At 40.5% G+C, this 23,400-nt stretch overlaps 1 protein-coding gene across 6 annotated transcripts in view; it reads left to right on the forward strand.

Moving 5' to 3' along the window:
* Positions 1 to 23,400, forward strand: part of TMEM266 (transmembrane protein 266) — a 52,947-nt gene that overhangs the window by 22,580 nt on the left and 6,967 nt on the right. For 3 of the 6 annotated variants that reach the window (XM_087941598.1, XM_087941596.1, XM_087941597.1), the window contains 7 exons: positions 3,155 to 3,343; positions 8,014 to 8,168; positions 10,479 to 10,552; positions 13,288 to 13,344; positions 14,086 to 14,224; positions 15,109 to 15,224; positions 17,616 to 17,805. In XM_087941598.1, the coding sequence (XP_087797724.1) occupies positions 3,155 to 3,343; positions 8,014 to 8,168; positions 10,479 to 10,552; positions 13,288 to 13,344; positions 14,086 to 14,224; positions 15,109 to 15,224; positions 17,616 to 17,805 (920 nt within the window). The remainder of the gene's footprint in view (positions 1 to 3,154; positions 3,344 to 8,013; positions 8,169 to 10,478; positions 10,553 to 13,287; positions 13,345 to 14,085; positions 14,225 to 15,108; positions 15,225 to 17,615; positions 17,806 to 23,400) is intronic. The other 3 variants (XM_087941600.1, XM_087941601.1, XM_087941599.1) reach the window with 1 other exon arrangement.

The following is a 23,400-nucleotide window of genomic DNA, read 5'->3' on the forward strand; positions in this document are numbered from 1 at the left end:
TTTGGTGTTAAAAAAAAGGCACCCGGCAATGAATGAAGTCTCTCTTGGTCAGGAAAGTTGGAGGTTGCAGTAGTAGAAAACTTTCAGTGGTATGGATAACCTGTAAAACCTCCCCGTTTCCTTCCCAGCTTTAATTTGACATAAGAGCTTTCATTTTAAAAAAAACACCCTCTTTCTACCATCATTTCTTCCTTGGTATAATGGCTTTGTTTAGCTTTGGGTTCCTGTCTCTGTGTGTGTGTGTGTGTGTGTGTGTGTGTGTGTCTATCTATCTATCTATCTATCTATCTATCTATCTATCTATCTATCTATCTATCATCTATCTATCTATCTATCTATCTATCATCTATCTATCTATCTATCATCTATCTATCTATCTATCTATCTATCTATCTATCTATCTATCTATCTATCTATCTATCTATCTATCTATCTATCTCTATCTATCTATCTCTATCTATCATCTATCTATCTATCTATCATCTATCTATCTATCTATCTATCTATCTATCTATCTATCTATCTATCATCTATCTATCTATCTATCTATCTATCTATCTATCTCTATCTATTTATCTATCTATCTGTCCATCTATCTTTTTCTATCTATCATCTATCTATCTATCTATCTATCTATCTATCTATCTATCTATCTATCTATCATCTATCTATCATCTATCTATCTATCTATCTATCTATCTATCTATCTATCTATCTATCATATCTATCTATTATCTATCTATCTATCTATCCTATCTCTCTCTCTCTCTCTATTCTATCTACCTATCTACCTATCTATATCTATCTATCTATCTATCTATCTATCTATCTATCTATCTATCTATCTATCATCTATAATTTCAGCATCCAGACCTCTTTATCCATCCTGTGTAATTTAAATAACCCAATGCCCTTCAGATGTTTCAACTACAGTCCATATAGTAATAGAACTTAAGACTTACATACCGCTTCACAGGGCTTTTACAGCCGTCTCTAACCGGTTTACAGAGTCAGCCCGTTGCCCCCAACAATTTGGCTCCTCATTTTATCCAACTCGGAAGGAAGGATGGAAGGCTGTCAACCTTGAACCTGGTGAGATTTGAACTGCCAAATTGCAGTCAGCCAGCAGTTAACAGAAATAGCCTGCAGTACTGCACTCTAACCACTGTGCCACCACAGCTAAAAATGCTTGAAAAGACTCTAAGTCCAATTTTGGATAGCAATATCACTAGCCCTTAGACTTATATACCTTTTCACAGTGCTTTACAGACGCCTCTAAGTGGTTTACAGAGCCGGCCTCTTGCCCCCATCTGGGTCCTTGTTTTACCGACCTCGGAAGGTTGGAAGACTGAATTCATCTTGAGCCAGTTAGAATCGAACTCCGGATTATGGGCAAAGTTAGCCTGCAATGCTGCATTCTAACAGGAAGGAAGGAAGGAAGGAAGGAAGGAAGGAAGGAAGGAAGGAAGGAAGGAAGGAAGGAAGGAAGGAAGGAAGGAATAACATTTAGACTTTTCTACCACTTCACAGTGCTTTCCAACCCTCTCTAAGCGGTTTACAGAGCCAGCCTCTTGCCCCCAACAATCTGGGTCCTCATTTTAACCACCTTGGAAGGATGGAAGGCTGAGTCCACCTTGAGTCTTAATCCCTAACCGTTGGTCATTCCAACTGGGTTTGATGGTAATCAAAAGTAGTTGGTCTGGCTGTGAGCCTCTAACTCTATTCTAATATATTCTTCTCAAGCATTCCTGGTTGCTACTCCTTTTTTTTCCTCTCCCCTCTTTTGTTATCAAGAAACAAGAGGATATAAACAAGAGGTTTCCCTTGTTCAATTCCTCATGTTCATACGAAAAAAACAGATGTTCTGTTTGGGGCAAATATTCTTGCATAATTTGCCCCCTGGAATAGAGAGTCTTCTATAATTATCCAGTTGATTATCCAGGCCGTTTAATTCACTAGAGGATTTTAAACACCTTTTTTTTTTCTGGAGAGAAATCTGTGCAAGGTCTGCAGCCAGCTCATCAAAATGAAGTTGAATGTGAAGCCTTTTTTTTTTTTCTTTCCTTGATTACCTTCCCTTGTTTGTTCCAGTCTCTTGATGTTTATTAACCCCTTAATAGGGTGGCCGGTGGGAGATCTGGTTTAGAGTTAGACCCTTTGGCATTCTAAAAGGCAGCCATTGAGGTGGGGTTAACACTCCAGAGGGTTAATGTCATTGCCCAGAGGATCATGGGTTGCCCTCTCCCCTCTTTGGAAGAGCTTTAGAGCTCCCGCTGCCTTAAGAAAGTTCAAAACATCCGCAAAGATCCATCTCATCCTGCGCCACTCCCTTTTTTTTTGCACTATTACCATCTGGCAGGCGGTGTCAACTCGTAAAATATTTCTCTAGTTTTTTTAGAGTTGCCAGCAGAAAGGGAGGAGGAAGCAGTGCAGCAGCTTGCAAAACCAAAAGTGCATTCCATAAATGTTTTCACAGATAGTTTCTAGGCGACTGAAGTTTTCTGCAGCGCAAAATTCTAGCTGGAGAGCAAGCATGATTGATGACTCTTGGCTATGGATATGTGTCCCATTGGGGAATATGAATTATGATACACCCAGGGGGTGGGGGGAACCAGGGTCAAGGGTGACAGTGAATGATGTGCCTCAGAGTTGGCTACACCCAGGCAACGGCGGACATTTTAACTCCCAATAAATCCTTTTGAAGTTTTGGAAATTTGGCTCGAGACTCATGGTTTAAATGGGGCAACTGCCGGAATCCTGACAGATGGTCCACGATAATAAAAACAAGGACAAACAGGCTGAAAAACAGTTTCTATCCCAGGGCAGTAACTCTATTGAATTCTACCGTATAGTGCAATATTAATGCAATATCAGGAGCTTTTTCAGTTCAATTGTACAGAATGTGAAGGATGTGTGTTTGTGTTTTATTTTCATAGTCATAATGCGCGCTGGTATTTCATTTCATTGTACGAGGTGTAGTGACAATAAAGTAAACTAAACTTAACTTGTGAAAAACGGTCCTCAGTCCCTTTTTTTGGGGTCACTCAATGGATGGTTTTAAATCCAGGACTGCCTATAAAGCACAAATCAAGATAATTTGCAGTTGTGGGGAGGGCTGGTTCTTATTTCTGCCTTTCCTCGATGACTTTATTAGGCCTCCTATAGAAGGTGGAGTTTCCGAAGTTGAAATAATTTCCCAACAAATAGAAGAAGAGACCAGGAGCGTCGCGCCAGTACAGCTGGTTAATTTCGCCTATCGGGACTTACCTCTGGCTGCCCTAGATTTGTCCGTAGCAGGTTCCCAGCTCTTGTCCAATTTGGATGAGGAATACCAACGAGAAGGGTAAGCGCACATTTCTACTTGCTTTTAACTCCCCGATTTTTTTTTTCCTTTAAAAAAATAAATAAATAAATAGAAATATTCCGGTAATTTAATTTACAGAAAAGGAACTTCTCTTTTTGTGCTGTTATACAATCGTTGTCCTTATCGCTGGATCCATCCTCAGGCAACTTCGCTTGTGCGTTGTTACTCTTACCCAATCACGTTTGTTTGTTTAGAGCTCTTAAGATTAGGATACTCCTGCCTTACCAGGGGAAAGGGTTTGTTTATTGTGGTTTTTTGGTCGAACCCAAGACTTTAGTTTCTGACTTTCGACGAGTTTTAGTTCGCTGTCTTAATTAGAAACAGGAGGTTCCGAAAAGCTGTTTTCTTTTGTATATTGTATATTATGTGTAATGGGAAAGAACGGTTATAAAATGCTTTTAGGCAGGGTGACTTTTGGGTTCGTCAAATGCTTTTAGGCCGGAAATGTTGGCTGGGTAAATGCAGCAGAGGACGATTCTTCTAAAAAAGAGCTTAAAGAGCTTAATGAATGTAGTTCAGCGATAGAAATACATCCATTGTCCAAAAAGAAAAAGAAAAAAGAATGCTTTTTAAAAAGGGAAAGTCCTCGACTTACACTCACCATTGAGTCCCAACATTTCTGTTGCTAAGTGAGACATTTGTTAAGCGAGCTTTAGTCCTGTTTTATGACCTCCGTTGTTAAGTGAATCATTGCAGTCGATAAACTGAGTAACATTTTGCTCGTTAAAGCGAATCTGGATTTCGCCCCATTGACTTTGCTTGTCAGAAGGTGATCTGCAAAAGGGGGGGATCATCAGATGACCTTGGGACACAGCAACGGTCGTAAGTATGAGCCAGTTGCCCAGCATGCGATCATAGGGATGCTACAAATGTCATAATTGTGGGGAACGATCATCAGTCCCCCTCATTCAATGCCGTTGTAACTTTGAATGGTCCCGAAACAAACTGTTGTAAGTCGTGGACTACCTATATATTTAGTTTGTGGACTTAAGTCGGGGGGTCTCCAAACTTGGCTACTTTAAGACTTTGTGGACTTCAACCCCCAGAATTCCCCCAGCCAGCATAGCTTACTCTCTTGTAACCCCTTCCTCTGCAATCTCTCTCCACTTTAGGAGGTTAAGAGAAAAAAAAGAGACAGACGCGGCTGGCTGGAGAATTTGGGGCGTTGGAAGTCCACAAGTCTTTAAAAGTGGCCAAGTTTGGGGACCCCCCTGACTTAAAGGTTGATGCATGCCTTTTTGTTAGACGGGATTCTGTTGTGGAGACGGTGTCCTTCCGCGTGGCACGTGGTGCTGCTGCCTTTGGTGGCCTCCCGTCCGCTTTCCCCCTTCTCCAACTCACGAAAGCGGAAACGGTGACATCTGCTAGGCAGCTTGAGTTGGAGTGTTTGTAGTGGCTCATTACCAGAATATTATGGTAATCTTTTCCCTCTCTCTGAGTTCGCTGTTGAGCATTCGCTTAAAACAGCGGCATATTGCAAAAATTGTCAGTTGGTCATAGGATGGGCTTTGTACACAGGGAAAGGCTGTTTTGTGAGGTGCACCTTTCTCCTCGCCCCCCCACAAGTAAGTTGGCATTACTGATGTTCCCCTCTCAGGATATTTATTTTAAAACCTCTCCGTTTAAAATAAATGCATAAATAGATTTATATCAGGGATCTCACGTAGCAGCTTGCTTTTTTTAAAAAAATCGCAAAATTATATTTATTTCCATAAAGGCTCCTTGGCTGATTAAATTGGTTTGATCTTTTCCTTCGAAAAACGTTCAATTTGTTTTAGAATTTGCTTGATCAAAATGGTGTCTCTTTATGTATCTTACTTAAAACTGGAAAGAAATTTCTCTGGTTTTTTTTTTTTGCAATTTATATCTAGTCAGTTCTGGGAACTGTCTACCAGGTAAAATTCAGGCCTCTTCTACCACTTATCTAGCAACTGGAAATGTGTCTGGTGGATGTTTTGATGGTTCTTTGGTTGTAATCCTTTTAGATGTCTGTGTTCATAATAATACACCACTTTTAAATGACGGTGTAATTTACAAAATACACACTTCTTACTTACATCCCTAAAGAACGATCGACATACATTTTGTAAGTGAAGACTTTAAAAACGGGATTTTTCTAACCAAACCTGATCCTTAATCGTATCTTTTTGTTGGTAGTAATTTCAGACCCATTCCAATGTCTTTATTTTTCCCCACTTGTTTTATTTTTGTTTTTAACCAGGTGAGCCCCAGTTAAAATTCCAGCTTTATATTCCACAGTGGCTTTAAATACAGGCATCTCTGCCATCTACTGTCCATTCTGGGGAATTTTTAAAAATCACAGAATTAGAATAAATATTTAGGACTGACAAAGACTGAGAAGTGAAACAGGAACCTAGATTTTATCATCTAGAAATATTGACGGGAGAAGGACGCGGTTATTTATTTTTAAGTGTAAGTAGATCATTTGGTAGCTACAATTTTAGAAAATACTGCAGCGAACATCACTATAACTCCTGCGTATCTGTAATTAGCCCCCAGTTTTTGATAGATGGCAATTGAAGTCCTGAGAGAATGACTTGGGAACTTTATTACTAAATTTTGGGTCCGAGTTTGGTGCTCTCTGTGTTCTGTTACATTATGTGAAGACTTCATAATAATTTGGTCTAGAACATTAAGTCCTGTAGAGAAAGAACACGTTCGCTTGCGTTGGCAGAAGTTTCAAGGAAGAGTAAATGCTTTGCATACAGAAAGGATTCCTGTTCGATCAGTCGCTGGTGTCTGAAATTAAAATTTGCAGGTAGACAGCGATGGGGAAGACCTTTGCAGCAAACTGATCTTCACTGCTGGCTAAAACAATTTAGTGCTTCGATTCGGTATAAGGCAGCACGCATTGCCTTCACTGTCATTACTTTACTCATACAAAATGTCAAAGCGTAAGAATAAACGACGCAGGAAACTGCAAGGAGCAGTAATGTTTATTTCCGCGCCTTGTTCGTTTGGATGCTGAAGTTGTATGAAGAATTTGGTAGGCTTCCTACCTTGATCCTCTGAAAAATAAAAATCGGAAATTCCAGTTCACCCACCCCGTGAAATGAAACAAATCGGATTGCAAGTCATCGAAGAAGGTCGCTTAATCTAGATGTAGAAATGCTTTTCAGTTTTTAGACATATCTAAAGGAGTCCTAGATTCTGATGGCTACTGGCTTTCAAGGACAGTTGGATAAGGTCAGGTGGGGAAATAAAGTTGGTAATGGATACCACTTGCGACTGCTATTTAATAATTCCACTTTTGAAAGCCGCGTGCCTTTAAGCTGCCTTGGCTCACCTCTTGGAGAGACGGGTGGCATATAAATTTAATTAATAAATAAGTACCCACTAAGGGTGACGATTAATAGCTGTGGGTTCTTGAGCTTGTACCTTCTTCTGGTCTTCAAATTGCCAAGTGCATGTCCTGAATAAAAGAGTAGCTGGAGTAGAAGACCTTCAATGTCCCCTTTTCCAGCTCACTCATTCTATTCCTTTGGTCTGATCCTGCGTTGTTTCTCTTCGCTATCTGCGCATTTTGTACAAAAAGGAACCATTGGGGGTTGAATCCGGACTCTCTACTTATTACACGGAGAAATTTGCAAACTGGACGCAGTGAGCACGGCACGTTCACTTAAGTAGATGGGTTGAGTAGATATGGACCATAAAGATACGTTTCATTAAGGATATCGTGTGGTGCTGATTTAGGGGCTGGAGGAGGACCAAGTGTGGAAGCTCCGTGGATATTTTGTCCAGTCTCATCCTTTCAGCCCAACTATTTACGATCCCTGTTACAGGAGTGAAATGAAATGAAGTTTTCATCCTGCATCAGAAGGAAAGGCGGGATGTAAATTTGATCGAGAAGAGAAGAAAATTAAAAGAGAATAGAATAGAAAAGAGAAGAATAGAATAGAATTAAGAATAGAGTAGAATAGAAAATAGAATAAAATAGAAAATAGAATTAGAAGAATAGAGTATAGAATAGAATAGAAAATAGAAGAATAGAGTTAGAAGAATAGAGTTGAATAGAATAGAAAATAGAATAGAATAGAAAATAGAATTAGAAGAATAGAGTAGAATAGAATAGAGAATAGAATAGAAAATAGAAGAATAGAATAGAAAATAGAAGAATAGAATAGAATTAGAAGAATAGAGTATAGAATAGAATAGAAAATAGAAGAATAGAGTAAAGTAGAATAGAGTAGAATAGAATAGAAAAGAGAAGAATAGAATAGAATTAGAATAGAGTAGAATAGAATAGAATAGAATAGAATAGAATAGAATAGAATAGAATAGAGAATAGAATAGAAAATAGAATTATTAGAATAGCATAGAATAGAATAGCATAGAATAGAATAGAATAGAATAGAATAGAATATTGAAAGAATAGAATAAGAAATAATAGAACAGAATACAAAATAGAATAGAATGAGAAAGAATAGAATAGAATAGAATAGAATAGAATAGAATAGAATAGAATAGGTAGGAAGAGACTTTGGAGGTCTTCTAGTCCAACCCCCTGCCAAATAAGAACGGACTCCTAAATACCGCTGGCTGCTTCTGTCTTGCTCTTCTTTACCTGCCTGCCTTTTTCTCGTCTGTCTTCCTCTTCTTCCTCCTTCCCTCTCTTTTTCTTCCTTCAGATCTAACTGGCTCAAGCCGTGCTGTGGGAGGCGAGCGGCCGTCTGGCAGGTATTTTTGCTCAGTGCGAGCCTCAACAGTTTCCTGGTAGCCTGTGTAGTTTTGGTGGTGATTCTTCTGACCCTGGAGCTCCTAATAGATATAAAGCTCCTCCAGTGTGAGTAGCAGGCCTTTATCGTTGCTTTTTGGGGGTTTTGTTTTTTTCATTCCTGGAATGTTTGAGCAAACCATAGGATACAGGCAGTCCTTGGTTTACAACAGCCCGTAGAGTGGCCGTTCGAAGTTACGACGGCACTGGAAAAAGGGGAATTATGACCCTTTTTCATATTTACAAAGACTATACCTGTATGCCATGGCATAAAACCTCATGCAGCTACAAAGGGGGAATAAAAACTATTATTCAGACTGGTTTTATTTGAATATTGTTTCTGTTCCCCCCCCCTTTTTTTTTAAAAAAAACTGCAGCAGACATGACTCTTAAATCCTCTCATTTGCAAATTTGTGTGTTTCTGTGTTATTGCTTTTCCAGCACAAAAACACACCATTTTGTTCGGTGTTTTCAGGATTTGAAAAGTTTAAGAAACAACACTTAGATGGGTTTTTTTTGTCATAAACTTTTTTATTTTATTTAACAAACATCCCATCTTTTCTTCGTACAATGTGTCATCTGGGTGCATATATCTTGTGCATACTATTTGTGGTTAATACAATTTCCTTACCATAACAACAACAATTACATTACATTCTTATTTTGAACTAGTATACATAATATATCTTATCGTTATAACCATCCCCTTCATAACTCCTTCCCCTCTATGTTCCTATATTCATGTATGTTTATATATATATATATATATATATATACACACACACACACACACACACACACACACACACACATACATACATACATATACATATATACATATATACTATGTTCATATATTTAATTTCTAATTTCCATTTTTCTTTTCCAACCATTGATAAAATGATTCCTATATCATATAATATTCAGTTTGTTCTTTTCCTTTAATTCGCCAGTGTTAACCTATTCATTCCTGCACATGCAACACTTCAATGTTGTTTGTTATTTGTCCCTTTTGGGGCTAGTTCTAGAGAAATTCCTGCTTTCAGTTCTGGACTGTATGTATGTATGTGTTGGTGTGTGTGTGCACGTATACACAAAATCAATCAACGCCCCTCTTTGTGTCGGCTTAATGCTTATATTGATTTTGTCTTCTTACGGCCAGGATGGTTTTCTACGCATTTTGTTTGCAATCGCTGTCATATTCTCATGTTATGGTAATAGGTGTGAGCTCAACAAGATTCAGGAAATCGTTCTATGAAAAGAAAGGCTTCCTTATGTTGGAGGTAGCAGTATGGAGCAAATATTGTCTCCTTCAAACATGTTCGTTTTGCAGGATCCAAGCTGGGTCATTCATAGAGACCAAAGACTTAATCTTCTGAGCTTTGAAGTTTGAAATTCCCCAAGGATGAACTCCAGCACGAATCCAAAAGCTCCAAGACTAAAACCAGACTAAAACCCTGATCCCAACAAATGACCTAGATCGGATCTTGAAACATTATCCTGAGACACTTATATTTGCCTTCATTCCTGTTTGCTTTAACTCAAGAGGTCTCCAAACTTGGCAACTTTAAGACTTGTGGACTTCCAACTCCCAGAATTTTCCAGCCAGCATAGCAAATTTGGGGACCCCTTCTTTTAACTCATAACCTGGTGTTCTGAAAATTCCCCTAAATCCTTTATCTATCCTTAAATAATCCTTTATTTCCCTTAATATCGTCCGTGAACCAACAGCGTGTGCTCTGAGGCCAGCTTGCCAGGGGAAAACTCCACGCGGGACGAGAGTTGCATTAATATCAAAGAAAGGGTGAAAGAGAATCATTAAAAGAAAACAGGAACAGAATGAAATGCGAATGACAAAAATTAAAACACTTTTTTTAAACATTTCATTTCAATAATTCAATTGAAGTATTACATTGTCCCGTAGAGAGTTGGCCATGAAGAGTTCCCCCATTCTTCTTATCAGAATATCAATATAGGCTCTCTTGTTTTTACCGATGCCTTCTCTATATCCATCTCAAGGTTCCTGTGACTTTCGAGTTTTGAGCTTTGCAAAATGGGGATATTAATTTAAGAATAAGAAGGAAAACGGACAGCTGCTTTTAATTTTAAAATACATTTTAAGACTGGCCGTTCTATGCGTTACGCACATCCTAGGGCTCGTGGGATGTGCTGTCACCAGGCTGGGTGGTGGTGGGGGTTATTATATTATTTTATTCATTTATTATGTGATTATTCTCTGCTATTAGTTTTATTGTTTTATATATGAGGTTTTGACATTTCCGTAAGCCTCCTCGAGTCACCGAATAGGTTGGCAATATATAAATTTCCTAAAATAAAAATAAAATAAATACCTAACTTGCTTTTTGTCCTCAATTGTAGTTTCAAGTGCATCTCAGTTTGCTGGCGTCATTCACTGGATCAGTCTGGTTATCCTATCTATCTTCTTTTCAGAGGTAAGAGAAACACAAATGGTTACTGTACGGAAAAGAAATAATGGCTGAATTTTCTTAGAGGAGAAGTTTTTTCCCCCGATCCTTCAGTAAACATATTTTTAATTGGGACTTTTGGGCTTCAGAAGAAGCTTCCCCTAACTGATTTTAATGCTCCAATGGTCGAGGGAAGACCAGTGTACAGATCCCAATTAAGAACAGAGAATGTCCTCGTAAGTCTCTTGAGACGAGAAAGAAAGAGCCATAAATAGCTGCTTTTATTGACAGATGCTTCTTCCATTGTCACTTGAAGTGTTGAAATGAGTGGCACGATCAATAGAAATGAGAACTATTGGCCTCTGCAGTGTTCCAGAGGGCTTAGTTGTGGCATTGTCCACAATTAAAGACATCTCATGAGATTAAAAGCATGAGCGGGTGGTTGTGTTTGGGTAATGAAGCTGAAGAAAACCGCCCAAGATCAAGGACCCATCCCTATACTTCTTGATTAGAATTAAAAACATCTTGACTAGCACTGGTGGTGGTTGCCTAGTTTGGGTAATGAAATGTCTGCAAGAAAACCACCAAGCTCAGAGAGCACCAAGGACCCCACAATCCTTCTATACTTCTTTCTCTTCATCTACCATTTCCTCCTCTTCCTCCTCCTCTCCAAGAACCCACCTCCCTTCTAGGACTGATGATGTTACCTAGCTGGATAATGAAATGTCTACAAGAAAGCAACCAAGCTCAGAGAGCACCAAGGACCCCACAATCCTCCTATACTTCTTCCTCCTTCTCCTCCTCTCCAAAAAACCACTATCCCTTCCAGCACTGATGAAGTTACCTAGTTGGGTAATGAAACGCCTGCAAGAAAACCACCAAGCTCAGAGAACACCAGGCACTCCCCAAAGATACCTCAAGCTGCCACCATACTCTAACACCTCCATTTTTCTCTCTTCTCTCTTGGAATTTAATTTGCAGCTTCTTTGGTGCAGAGGTGTAGTTTTCAGGTTGTGCTATTTACATTAACAGTGCCGCAAAAACAGCTTCCCCTAAGATGTCCCAGGTGCATGGATCCAGTACAATCCAAGTGGATATTATTTTAGAGTTGTCACCATTTGAAATGTGTAGCAAATCGAGTGTAATCCTCTGTGGGTTATTTTATTTTTTTTAATGGTAAACTTCCTAGAACTTGTTCTGCCTTAGAAAAGCGCAAGAAATTTAGAACCCAGAGTAGTTGAAAAGGCCAGATCTCTGCACTCACGGCCCATGTATACCGAATCGTTTAAAACCAGGGGTGTCCAATCTTGGCTACCGTTTTTAAGACCTGTGGATTTCAACACCCAGTTGGGAGTTGAAGTCCACAGGTCTTAAAAGTGGCCAAGATTGGACACCTCTGGTTTTAAACTGTCCAAATTCTGTTCAACTCTTATTTTGCAAGCTTGAAGTGCCCGTGTCTTAAGAGATTTAATTTCTCATTGACTGCTTGTAAATGGCCAAATTCATACTTCATTAGGAACATATTTTCTTGCCAAACTTCAAATAAGGCATGAAATTGTCTTAACAGCTGTGTTCATTTAAACCGTGGGCAGGCTCATTGTGCAGTCCTGACACCCCCACTCAATCAGCAATCGGGTTACAAATGGATTGTTTTAACCCTGGGATCATTTCAGGCTCATCCCTAATTAACCATATCACACATATGGGGATGGGGGGGTGGTAAATCTCCCTTCCCAGCTGAACAGCCCAAAGATGACATCTTTGGAGGTTCCCCCCCCCCCCAAAAAAATTAGGATTAGCCCACAGATTCCCCTCTCGCTGCTGGTTTTTACAAGGTTCTCCTCAATTTACGATGGTGGTTCGGTCGTTAGTCATTGCAGTCATTAAGCAGGTCGCCACTTCTCTGCCCTGAGAAAAACCACTTGTATTTGCAAATGGTCTAAAAATGTTTGGCAGCTGAAAATCTATGAAAGGGAGATTTATTTGATTATTTTTGCACTAACTTGAAAGTCGGATCTGTGGAGACTTAAAGAATTGGAGAATGGCTGCTATTAAAACATGAAAAGATCAGTCCTCATTAGTCTGGAATTTTCCCTATCTTTTCCATTATTCCCCAAACAAATTAAAAATAGGGAACACATTTTCCGTGCTGAGCTGCCTTTCAACACCCCCCAAAAATTGAACTTCCAAGAACTTGGAGCGTTTAAATATTGTGCTTCTATAAAAAGGAGTCCGTAATGGCAAAATACAGAAAAATCTTTGGGTCATGTTCCTTTTACTCTTATCTCTTTGACTAACATTAATACCCTTGGGTCAATCATACCTTCATCTTAATTTCTACCCAAAGCCCCTCCCTGTTGTTTCGACCAGAATGTATGTAGGATTTGTTGCTTTCCGTTTTATTTCCCTCCCTTTAAAATCATTCAAAATCAGAAACTTTTTTCTGTGAAGAAGCCGGCCTCTAAATCCCATTGTTTTCCCGAGTTTCTTCTTTCCTTCCAATCTGATGCACAGTCCACGTATACCTCACCGGCTCCTTATATGTGACGCCTGAAAAGTCACGTCTGAACACGTAGTACTGAATATCAGTTGCAAGGAGCAGACAGAAGAAGGGCATCTTTCGAAGAACGGAATAAGCTTTATATATATATATATAACTGATGTCGACATTTTTTAAAAGGAATGTGAAAAAGCATAAATGCTAATTTCCTCTCTTCTCCCTCCCTCCCTCTCTTATGTTTCCCAACATGGACTCTCTCTAGACTATTTTGAGAATAGTCGTACTTGGTATATGGGACTATATTGAAAACAAAATAGAGGTAAGTCCAAAGTAACGAATTTTTTTTCCTGACCTGTCCCTCTTGGGATGCACCGCTTATGTGCTTTCTACTACCTGTTGTAGCAACCAGGTTAAAATCAAAATGCAAGGTGGGATATTCTGCCAAAACTCTAGGTCTGCTTTTGGGCCACTATTTGGCTGTTGTTGTTGGGTTTTTTTTGGCTGTTTTTTTGTTTGTTTGCCGGTTCACGGAACTGCACAGAATCTTAACTACCGGTTCACAGAAACCGGTGCAAACCAACAGCAACTCACCTCTGGTCATTTACAGTCTCTTAAGTGAATTATTGTCAGTCAAGGACTATCCGGAATAGGATAATCCATTTAAAATGTGATTACAGTAAATATGACAAATGCAGTATAGGGAACATTGTGGATAAAATAACCAGTATGGATCCAAAGAAGAGGAAGGATTGGATTGCCACTCGATAACGTCAGACACAAGAAACGAGGATCCAGGACAGAGTTCAAAATTACTACAAGTTTATTTCCTGTTACTTATATACAAGAATCTGATCCTCTCAAGGTCAAGGCGAATTGGCACTAGGTAAGAGTCAACGGAAGTTCACCGAGAGCTGGTCTTAGGTCTCTTGTGGCTGCACAACGATTCCAAACTAATGACACATTTGACCCCACCCTCAGGCTCAACCTGGTCTTCTCCAACAGATAACACACGTTCAAAAATAACATATACGTGATTCCCGTGTAATCCTTTCCACATTAGGTGTTTGATGGTGCTGTGATCATTTTATCTTTGGCTCCCATGGTGGCATCTACGGTGGCTAATGGACCAAGCAGTCCATGGGATGCTATTAGTCTCATTATTACTCTGAGAATTTGGAGAGTCAAGCGAGTTATTGATGGTAAGTCAACAGTGAATTATTGTTTTGTTTTTCACTTGCTCGTGCGCTGCCCTGAGTCACTTCGTTGGTGAAGAGGACCGGCTGTATAAATTTGAAAAAGCAACGAATAAAAATAAGCCATTCCTTTGTTAAATGGATAAAACCTGTATCTGTTTTAGACGAATTGCGAGTGGAAAACACAGCTTTAAGCACTTGACCCTCGCTGGGAAGATAAACAAATTCCCATTAAATCACATGTAATTATGTGTAAAAAAAATAATAATCTGCAGCAGGATGTGGAGTTAGGAAAAAAAAAGAGGCACCAACTCAAGAGCTGAACAGTTCAATGCTTGGCCATTTTTTTTTTTTAAAGAAACCGCATGTGAAAATCCACCTGTGATCCATTAGACCAATATTTCTCAACCTTGGCCCTATTAAGACGCGTGGACTTCAACTCCCAGAATTCCCCAACTGGCTGGCTGGGGGATTCTGGGAGTTGAAGTCCACGCCTCTTAAAAGGGCCAAGGTTGACAAACACTACATTAGACAATCGAGAGTAGAACAGGTTTTCTGGAATGAGCCAATCTTGCTTCCATTTGCCCCCCAGCCGTCTTCCTTTTAAAACCTGTAAAGCAGATTTGAGAAGACTTGGAGGGTAATTTTGGGTGATTTTGAGAAGCAGAGAGAATCTTATCTGAAAGATGGTTGTTCAGAATTATCCCCTTTCCTAATTGCATCCCAGTCCTTTAACTAACCTAATTTGTCGAGGGATGCATCGTGACCCCTTCCGCATAGATTACTACACAAATAACGTAGGAGGTCTGCCTTCGTAGCAGCTGATAGGTAATAGAGAACAGCCTCCTATCCGGTGTGAAATATCCTATTTGTACGGTTGTGATTTGTAGCCTACGTCCTGCCGGTTAAAGTGGAAATGGAGATGGTGATTCAGCAGTATGAAAAAGCAAAAGTTATTCAGGATGAGCATCTGGAAAGACTGACCCACATCTGCCAAGAACAGGGGGTAAGTAAGGCACAATCATACTTTCGTGCCAACGTCAAAGGTTTTTGTTCCTGAATTTTGGCTTTGCTTAAACTGAAATCAGGCAGGCAGGCGGGCAGGCTTGTTTCTGTTAATCAGCCAAAGTCCGTGTAATAATTATATCCGATCAAATCACTGTGAGTTCAGAGCGTAAAAAAATAAATAAAGCGCAACATTGACTGATTAACATTACTCATTATAATCCTCTTTTAATGACCCCATAATCCTTGGTGGGATGGCGTCTGGGCAACCGAATAGAGCTAGCAGTGTGTTTACTGGCCGGATGCCCTTCCTGTCGCCAGTGCAGAGTTTTATTCAGTAGATATATTCTCATTGTGCCCAGAGAGAGAAATATCTCCTTTTACCTAGGATCAAATTCACAGCCTCCTGATTGTGAGGCAGCAATTCTACCTTTAGGTCATGGCACCACTCCGACTGATTAACATTACTGCCCAAGCTATAATAAAAGGGAGTGAAATTGGGTTGGACCCATCAGACACCACCAAAAGGTGTTTGGAACTGCACACATCCAACACTCTTTCAGTCTTTCTTCCTCACTGCAGAAGTCCTAAACTGGGTCATTAATGGTGGACGGGTAGAATTCCTTCTCTCCTCTAGCAATATTACACTTAACTAATTTCTTTTTTTTTTTTGACTGGGTCAAACTAGATCAGGTTTCCCAGTCTTTGGGAAGGGATTGCCCCAAACCTGCCCTAGGTATTGAAGAATTCTTGGGCCTCTTTCAAAAATGACAGCTTAGGGCAAGGGTCTTCAGACATGGCAAGTTAAAGACTGGTGGACTTCAACTCCCAGAATTCCTGAGCTAACATGACTGGAGGAGGAGGAATTCTGGGAGTTGAAGTCCACCAGTCTTAAAGCTGTCAAGTTGGAAGACCCCTGATCTATCACCTAACAATCTATCATCTCTCCCCCCCTCTTATCTATCTATCTATCTATCATATCTATCTATTATCTATCTGTCATATCTATCTATTATCTATCTGTCATATCTATCATATCTATCTATCTACCTATCTATCATCTATCATCTATCTATCATATCTATCATCTATCATATCTATCATTTATCATCTATCATATCTATGTCATATCTATCATCTATCATATCTATCGTCTATCTATCATCTATCATATCTATCATCTATATCATATCTATCATTTATCATCTATCATATCTATGTCATATCTATCGTCTATCATATCTATCGTCTATCTGTCTATCTATCTATCTATCTATCTATCTATCTATCTATCTATCTATTGTCTATCTATCTATTTATCTATCATATCTATTATCTATCTATCTATCTATCTATCTATCTATCTATCTATCATCTATCTATCATATCTATCTATTATCTATCTATCATCTATCACAAGGGTCTTCAAACTTGGCAAGTTTAAGACTGGTGGACTTTAACTCCCAGCATTCCTGAGCTAACATGACTGGAGGAGGAATTCTGGGAGTTGAAGTCCACCAGTCTTAAAGCTGTCAAGTTGGAAGACCCTTGACTTAGGGTATGAAACAGGCTTCTAAAATGTTGGTTAGACAGCTAGTCCCCGACTTACAACAGTTCATTTAGTGACTGTTCAAAGTAACCATGGTCGCGTAATCTAAATTCAGATGCTTGGCAATTGGCTCACATTTGTGACGGTGGCTGTGTCCCAGGGTCACACGATTTCCCTTTTGTGACCTTCTGACAAGGAAAACGATGAAAAAAGTCATCGTTTGGTTCCTCTGACGCCAGCGAAAAACTAGGAAACAGAAAACCTCTTTGGCTGAATCTTCAAAAATCGGGACGCAGGCTGCAGTCATAGAATTGCTCTTTATGCCTTTAGCCTAAATGGAACAAGCTTTTTTAAAAATATTTTTTTAAAAAAAAATCTGGATGCCAGAAACTGCATCCTGGCCTTTAAACTCTGCCCATTTCTTCGTTAGCCAATGCCCACGCTCGATGCTTGACTGCCAGGCTGCACTTATGCCTTTTGGCCACAGGGTGGCAGCAAAGGCACTCTTATGCAATTCTGGATGCTTATTTAATATTTTCTCTCCAAATTATTTGTGGATTTGGAGAGGGGGAGTCAACCTCTTGACAGCCTTTGGCAGCCCTTGAACCATTGTTACGTCGTCCTAAAGGCCTTTCCAAACTAGAACTGTGCATAGAGGTGAAGCTGGCCATTCTTACAGGTGGTGCCCAGGTGTGCGGCCTTCAAACTCCGATGCTGAGATGCCCTTTTAGGATGCACTATCAGAACACTGCGCCTTGTGTGGACATCTTCTGTTACACGCAATACACCTCTTCACATTGCACATGTTAAAAGAAAAAGCTCTTAATTTCTCTCTCTCTTCAGTTTGAAATTCGACAACTGCGGGCGCATCTGGCCCAGCAAGACTTGGACCTGGCAGCTGAGAGGGAAGCGGCTTTGCAGGTGCCTCACATGCTGAAGAAACAGACGGGCAATCGATACAAAGTGGTAGCCACTGGAGGCGATTCCGATGACGAAACCTCTGAGAACATCACGGAGTTGCGTCCGGCTCGGGGTAAGTGGCCGAGAGTCCCTTTTTTGTTCTTTTTTTCTTTAAGTGGAGAGGGTTTAAGCTGTGGTATTCTTTTATATACATACATACATACATACATACATTCATACAATCAGCGTTCCAGCAACTCTCATTCCACCCAATAACTCTGAGACAAACATCGAGACAAAAGATTCCTTTTCTTTGGATAGTAATTGGCACAACTGTGGAATCCCAAATCTGAACATGCCGCCTTCTTTACAATAAGTAAAAACTACAGAATCCATCCCCTGCACCCATCATCCATCACATGCCCCAATCGCCATCCATCCCAACTTGAGACTTCCTCTCACTTAGGTGCAACATAACCTGACCTTGAATCAGAAAAAGAATGTTATTATGTTTCACTAGATATACTCCAATATATTCCCCCCTCCCACTTTCCCAGGCTCAGATGTTGCAAGGTGGGAGCAATATGGCTTCCAAAGCTGACACGTACATACTTACATATTTTATTAATCTTCTACTTATTACATTTAATTAGTGCTTAATAAACATCGTGTTGTCTGGGTTATTTTCTTTGCTTAACAATACACATTATATTCCTAATCTTTACCCCGTTTTTTCCAGCCATTGACATGTAGCTTTCCAAAGTGGGTTTGCATCCCAGTTTCATTAGTCTACTTATTCTTTTACATCTGAATACATGCGCGTAACTTTATAATTTATGCATATGTTCCTCGAGGGTTACTTCAGGAGTGGAAGGGAGTAGCGCAAACCCTAAGTAGTGTTGAAATCCCCGTGCTTTGCACCTTAAACTTTTACACTTCCTAGGGTATCTTTCTAGGTAGCTACAAGCACAGAGTGCTTCACTGGGTCATACATAAAACATGACAGATCCGCCAGGCAAATAAATCATTCCTGAACGCCTGTACTTAAGCGCACTTAGAATTCACAGCCTGCTTGAAAAACAAGACGGACTAAAATCAATTAGAATCTGTTTTCAAGGTTTGTTTTTGAGAAAAGGGAAGTTAGGTTGCAGTCTGGTGGCCTTCAGACAAACGAGAATTTCCCTTTTGTTTCTAGCTGGACTAAGTATGTAGTCCTTGAGTTACGATCACAATTGAGTCCAAAATGTATGTTGCTAAGTGAAACATTTATGACGTGAGTTTTGCCCCCATTTTACAACTTTTCTTGCCACCGTTGTTAAGTGAATCATTGCATGTGTTAAGTGAATAATATGGTTGTTAAAGTGAATCTGGCTCCACCCATTGACTTGGCTCTTCAGAAGATGGCAAAAGCCGGTCACGTAACCCCAGGACATTACAAGCGTCATAAATATGAGGCCAGTTGCCAAGCTTTGGATTTTGATCATGTAGCCATTGGGAGGCTACAATGGTCGTAAGTGTGAAAAAACAGTCCAAGGTCGCTCTTTTCAGCTCCGTTGTAACTTTGAACGGTCACTAAATGAATTGTTGAAAGTACTTTAAGAAAAACAAGTCCCTCGACTTAAAATTGATCCCAGATAATTCAGATGAGTTTCATGGAAATTACTCTTAAAGTGTACAGTCTTCTTCAGGGCCAATGTGAAAAAACGGATCCGATTATTCTTGCAGATGTGTCATAAATTTCTAGCTGTCCAAGATAGAACCAGCCACATGTCTCAAAGAATGGTTTAAAAGAAAAAAATCAACAGGACTTTCTTGGTTTTCTCCTTTGTAAACATTTCACTTGGGTGGGATTCAAATTTCTGTGGACGTGGCCTAATTTATGGGTGTGGCTTGGTGGTCGTGTGACTGGGTGGGCATGGCTTGCTGACTGGGCGTGGCTTAATGGTCATGTGACTGGGTGGGCATGGCTTGTACGTAAATATTATAAATGTTTTATGTAAATATTGATTTTTTTATTAAAAAGGAGCAGCTTTTACCCCAAATCAGGCAAAGCAGACAGGCAGATTGAGTTGCTCACAAAATCACAGATTCATTCAGAGATCTATCTTTCTGCAATCTGCTACCTGAGTCTGCACTGAAAAATAGAAGCTTCAGTCCTAAGGAAGGTTCAGCTCTGCTTTTAGATTAAGCTAAGGGGGGGCGGGGGAATAGCAACTTACTAAACAGGCAAGTTTGATGGCGCACATGCCAGGTAAGGAGTAAATGGGAGGGGCCAACCAGGGGCACAATTTGCCGGTTCTCCAAACTGGGCAGAATCATAACAATTGGTTCTATAGGACTGGTCTGACCAGGTAGAATCCCAGGTAGATTTCACTGCTCACTCAAGGAACTTCTTCAGTTCTGCAGCCAAAAGTTTTCAAAGGAAAAAAAAAAGGCTTTTGGAGAGAGGGGGAAAAAAGGCACCTTCAGGACAACCATGACCTGGATGGTTGAGAGTCTCCGTTGGCATTGAACCCTCCAACGGATTTGAGCCGTTGGTATTACCTTTTATGGCTGTGGGTTGATGGTAATCTGTCTGAAGAGCAGAGGGATAAAATAGGTTATTTCTTTGCCGTGGAAATATCGCTTCTCGATTGCTTCAAAATCTTCTCACCTGGAGATCTTTCAGTCCAGGTTCAAACAATGGCCTTTTTAGTGAGCAGGCCCTGCCTAATTGCGGAGAAAGGGGATATTCCTCCCCACCCACCCACCCCCGAAGCCAATTCGATTTCCCCCCCTCGTAAAGAACAATGAAAACCTTCACTGGGAGCTATTTGACCGTGAAGAGTTTCAAACCTGCAGGAGAAAGATTAGACTTTGCTCATTTTTTCAGCCCCCTTTTTCCTTTCCCCTCACCCTGAACTGTGTTTTTTTACGGCGAGGGCTCGTGAGTTAAAGCTCCACCGAGATCGGCACGAATTCGCCCGCGTCACGTGGCCTCTGTATCAGGCCTCTTCGGAGCCAAATTTGAGAGCCCCGCGGGCCCTGAGCATCCTGGAAACCTTTAAAACATCTCCCTCAAATTGGCAGTTAAGAACAGGGAACAGCTATGAAACGCAGGAAATGATGTTCTGGCAAGTGGTAGGGATGTATCAGTTTGAAAATACTTGCGTTAAAAAAAAGAGAGAGAGAATTTCTGATAACAGTCTGGTCTCATTTTCTGGGGGGAAAGGCAGAGGAATCTTTGTCATGTAAGGTTTTTCTTTTGTTTCCAATCTGCCAGTTGTGTTTTGAATGATCTTAGTCAGTGGTCACCACCAACCAGTGGACCGGGGACCAGTGGTGATCCACGAGAAAATGTTGGTGGTCCGCAGAGAAATGTGCACCCCCAAAGCAATTAATCCAGGCTGCGCGGGAACACAAGGCTTGCGTCGCTTGCATTGCGAACAACACGAGGTAGTGAGGGGAGGGGGGAAAGGGCAGAGGGGGGAACTTGCCCCATTCACCCCACGCGCCTGGCCTGGCCACCAGGCTGCTTCTTTCTGCTTCTTTCTTCTTTTGGCTGCACGCAAGGAAAGCAGCCAAAGTCTTTCTTTCTCTCCCCCAAACTCTGCCAGAAATGAGTCTTTGGGACCCTGCAAGGCCTCCTGCTCCAAGAGGCTCACAAAGACTCATTTCTGGCAGAGTTTGGGGGAGAGAAGGAAAGACTTCTGCGGCTTCTGCTGTTTTCCTTGCATGAAGCCAAAAGTCTCCCTCTCTTTCTCCCTCTGAGAACAGAACTGGAGACAGTATCCCGCGATCCCAAATAAAGAACGATCGACCGGTAGGAAAACGGGCTGGGGGGATTTTCCTGCAGACTTTTGGGGGGATTTTCCCGGGGTCTCTGGTCCGCGGGATTTAAAATGATGAGTTTGGTGGTCCCTGAGGTCCAAAAGGTTGGCGGCCCCTGATCTAAGTCAGTATTTCACATCTTAAGATGGGTGGACTTCAACTCCCAGAATGCCCCAGGGATTTAGGGAATTCTGGGAGCTGAAGTCCACCCACCTTAATAGTTCCTCAGGTCAAGGCAACACCAATTTAAGTGGCTTCGGATCCATGATCATTAAGGCTGCCAAGCTAATTAGGAATCCTATTTTTTTTAAATCCTTTCGGTAAATAATGCTTATTGTGGACTAAGAAGATCCAACTTGGATCCCACTCACGTATTGGTGCCTGGTTCCCCCCTAATTTTTTTAAAGTTGAATGTTTTTATTCTTCTTACGATGTTATTCTTAATATCTTCTTATGATGTGGTAAGCCACCCTGAATCACTCAAGAGGGAGATGAGCAGCCTATAAATGTAATAAATAAATTGTATAAGAAAATTCCTCCATACATTGCAAGCAGGATCATTTTCAGGTAGTCCTCTACTTACAACAGTTCATTTAGTGCAGAGGTCTCCAAGCTTGGCCACTTTAAGACTTGTGGACTTCAATTCATAGCTGGCTGAGGAATTCTGGGAGTTGAAGTCCATGAGTCTTAAAGTAGCCAAGTTTGGAGACCCCTGGTTTTAGTGACTGTTCAGAGTTACAATAGCACTGGAAAAAAAAGTGATTTAGGACCATTTTTCACACATATGACCATTGCAACATCCCCATGGTCATGGGATCAAAAGTCAGACGCTTGGAAACTGACTTGTACTTATGACAGTTGCCATCTCCTTTCACTTAATAATTGTGTCGCTTACTTAACAATTGCAGTGATTTACTTAACAACTGTGACAAGGAAGGATGTAAAATAGGGCGAAATTCACTTTGTAAATGTCTCCCTTGGCAACAAAACTGTTGGGCTCAACTGTGGTCATAAGTTGAGGACTGCCTGGGTAAAGGCTCAGAATGGAGTCCTTGCAACCAAAGCTGAGGTCTCAGCTTGCCTTTTTTGACCCTGTCTGCCTCTCGCCAGATTGCTGCTCTTAACAGATTCAATATGCCAACTGTTAGCTTTGCTGCTGTAAAACTGCCTTTAAATCTTAGGGAAAAAAGGGCTTTTGCCTTTATGGAGTACTAATGGCTCCTGAACCTCTTAAAATGCCCTTTACGAGCCTTTCATCTCTTCCACCACTTGTGAAACCTTCTCTCTTTCTTTTTTTCTTCTTAGACTTTGCAGAAATGCACTCCTAATTTGTCCAGAGTCAGAGGGTTTTGGGGGGAAAATCTTTGCAAAGAGAATGGCCTTGAAATTGTATTTAATATTTCATTTTTATTTTTCTATTTTTCTTCTGTTTGAGATGCACTGAACTGTTTTCTCCTTTTCCGTGGTTAATTCCTGCAGCCGACTTTGTCTAGCCATCCATTAAAACAATTACAAGTCTTTGGGACTTCAGAGTGGGTGATTATTCGGTTTTGTCCCCAGAGACATCAAGAATTAGTTTATTAAATGAAGTCCCAATAAGGCAGCCAAACTGGGGAGGCAGTAATGACATTAAGGCTGTTTTTCATCCAAGGGACCAGCCTTTGTTCCACAAATGCAAAATCTATATGGATAAAGTTTTTTGGGGGGGTGGGGGTATTATTTGTACAGGGACCCCCAGGAAGTGAATGCAGTAGCATCTTTAAACAGGTTTAATCACAAATCAATTGTCCGAGTTAATATCAAAAGGTGGTCCAGAAACATTTGTTAATGAAGGAATGCCACAACGATAAGAGGGGGTTATTACTGAAATGTCAGATAAATGATCCCAGATGATATAAAAATATTAGTCAGGGAAAGA

Source organism: Pseudonaja textilis, chromosome 13 (assembly GCF_049901715.1).
Source record: "Pseudonaja textilis isolate UNSWEBS1 chromosome 13, rPseTex1.2, whole genome shotgun sequence".
Taxonomy (NCBI): Eukaryota; Metazoa; Chordata; class Lepidosauria; order Squamata; family Elapidae; genus Pseudonaja; species Pseudonaja textilis.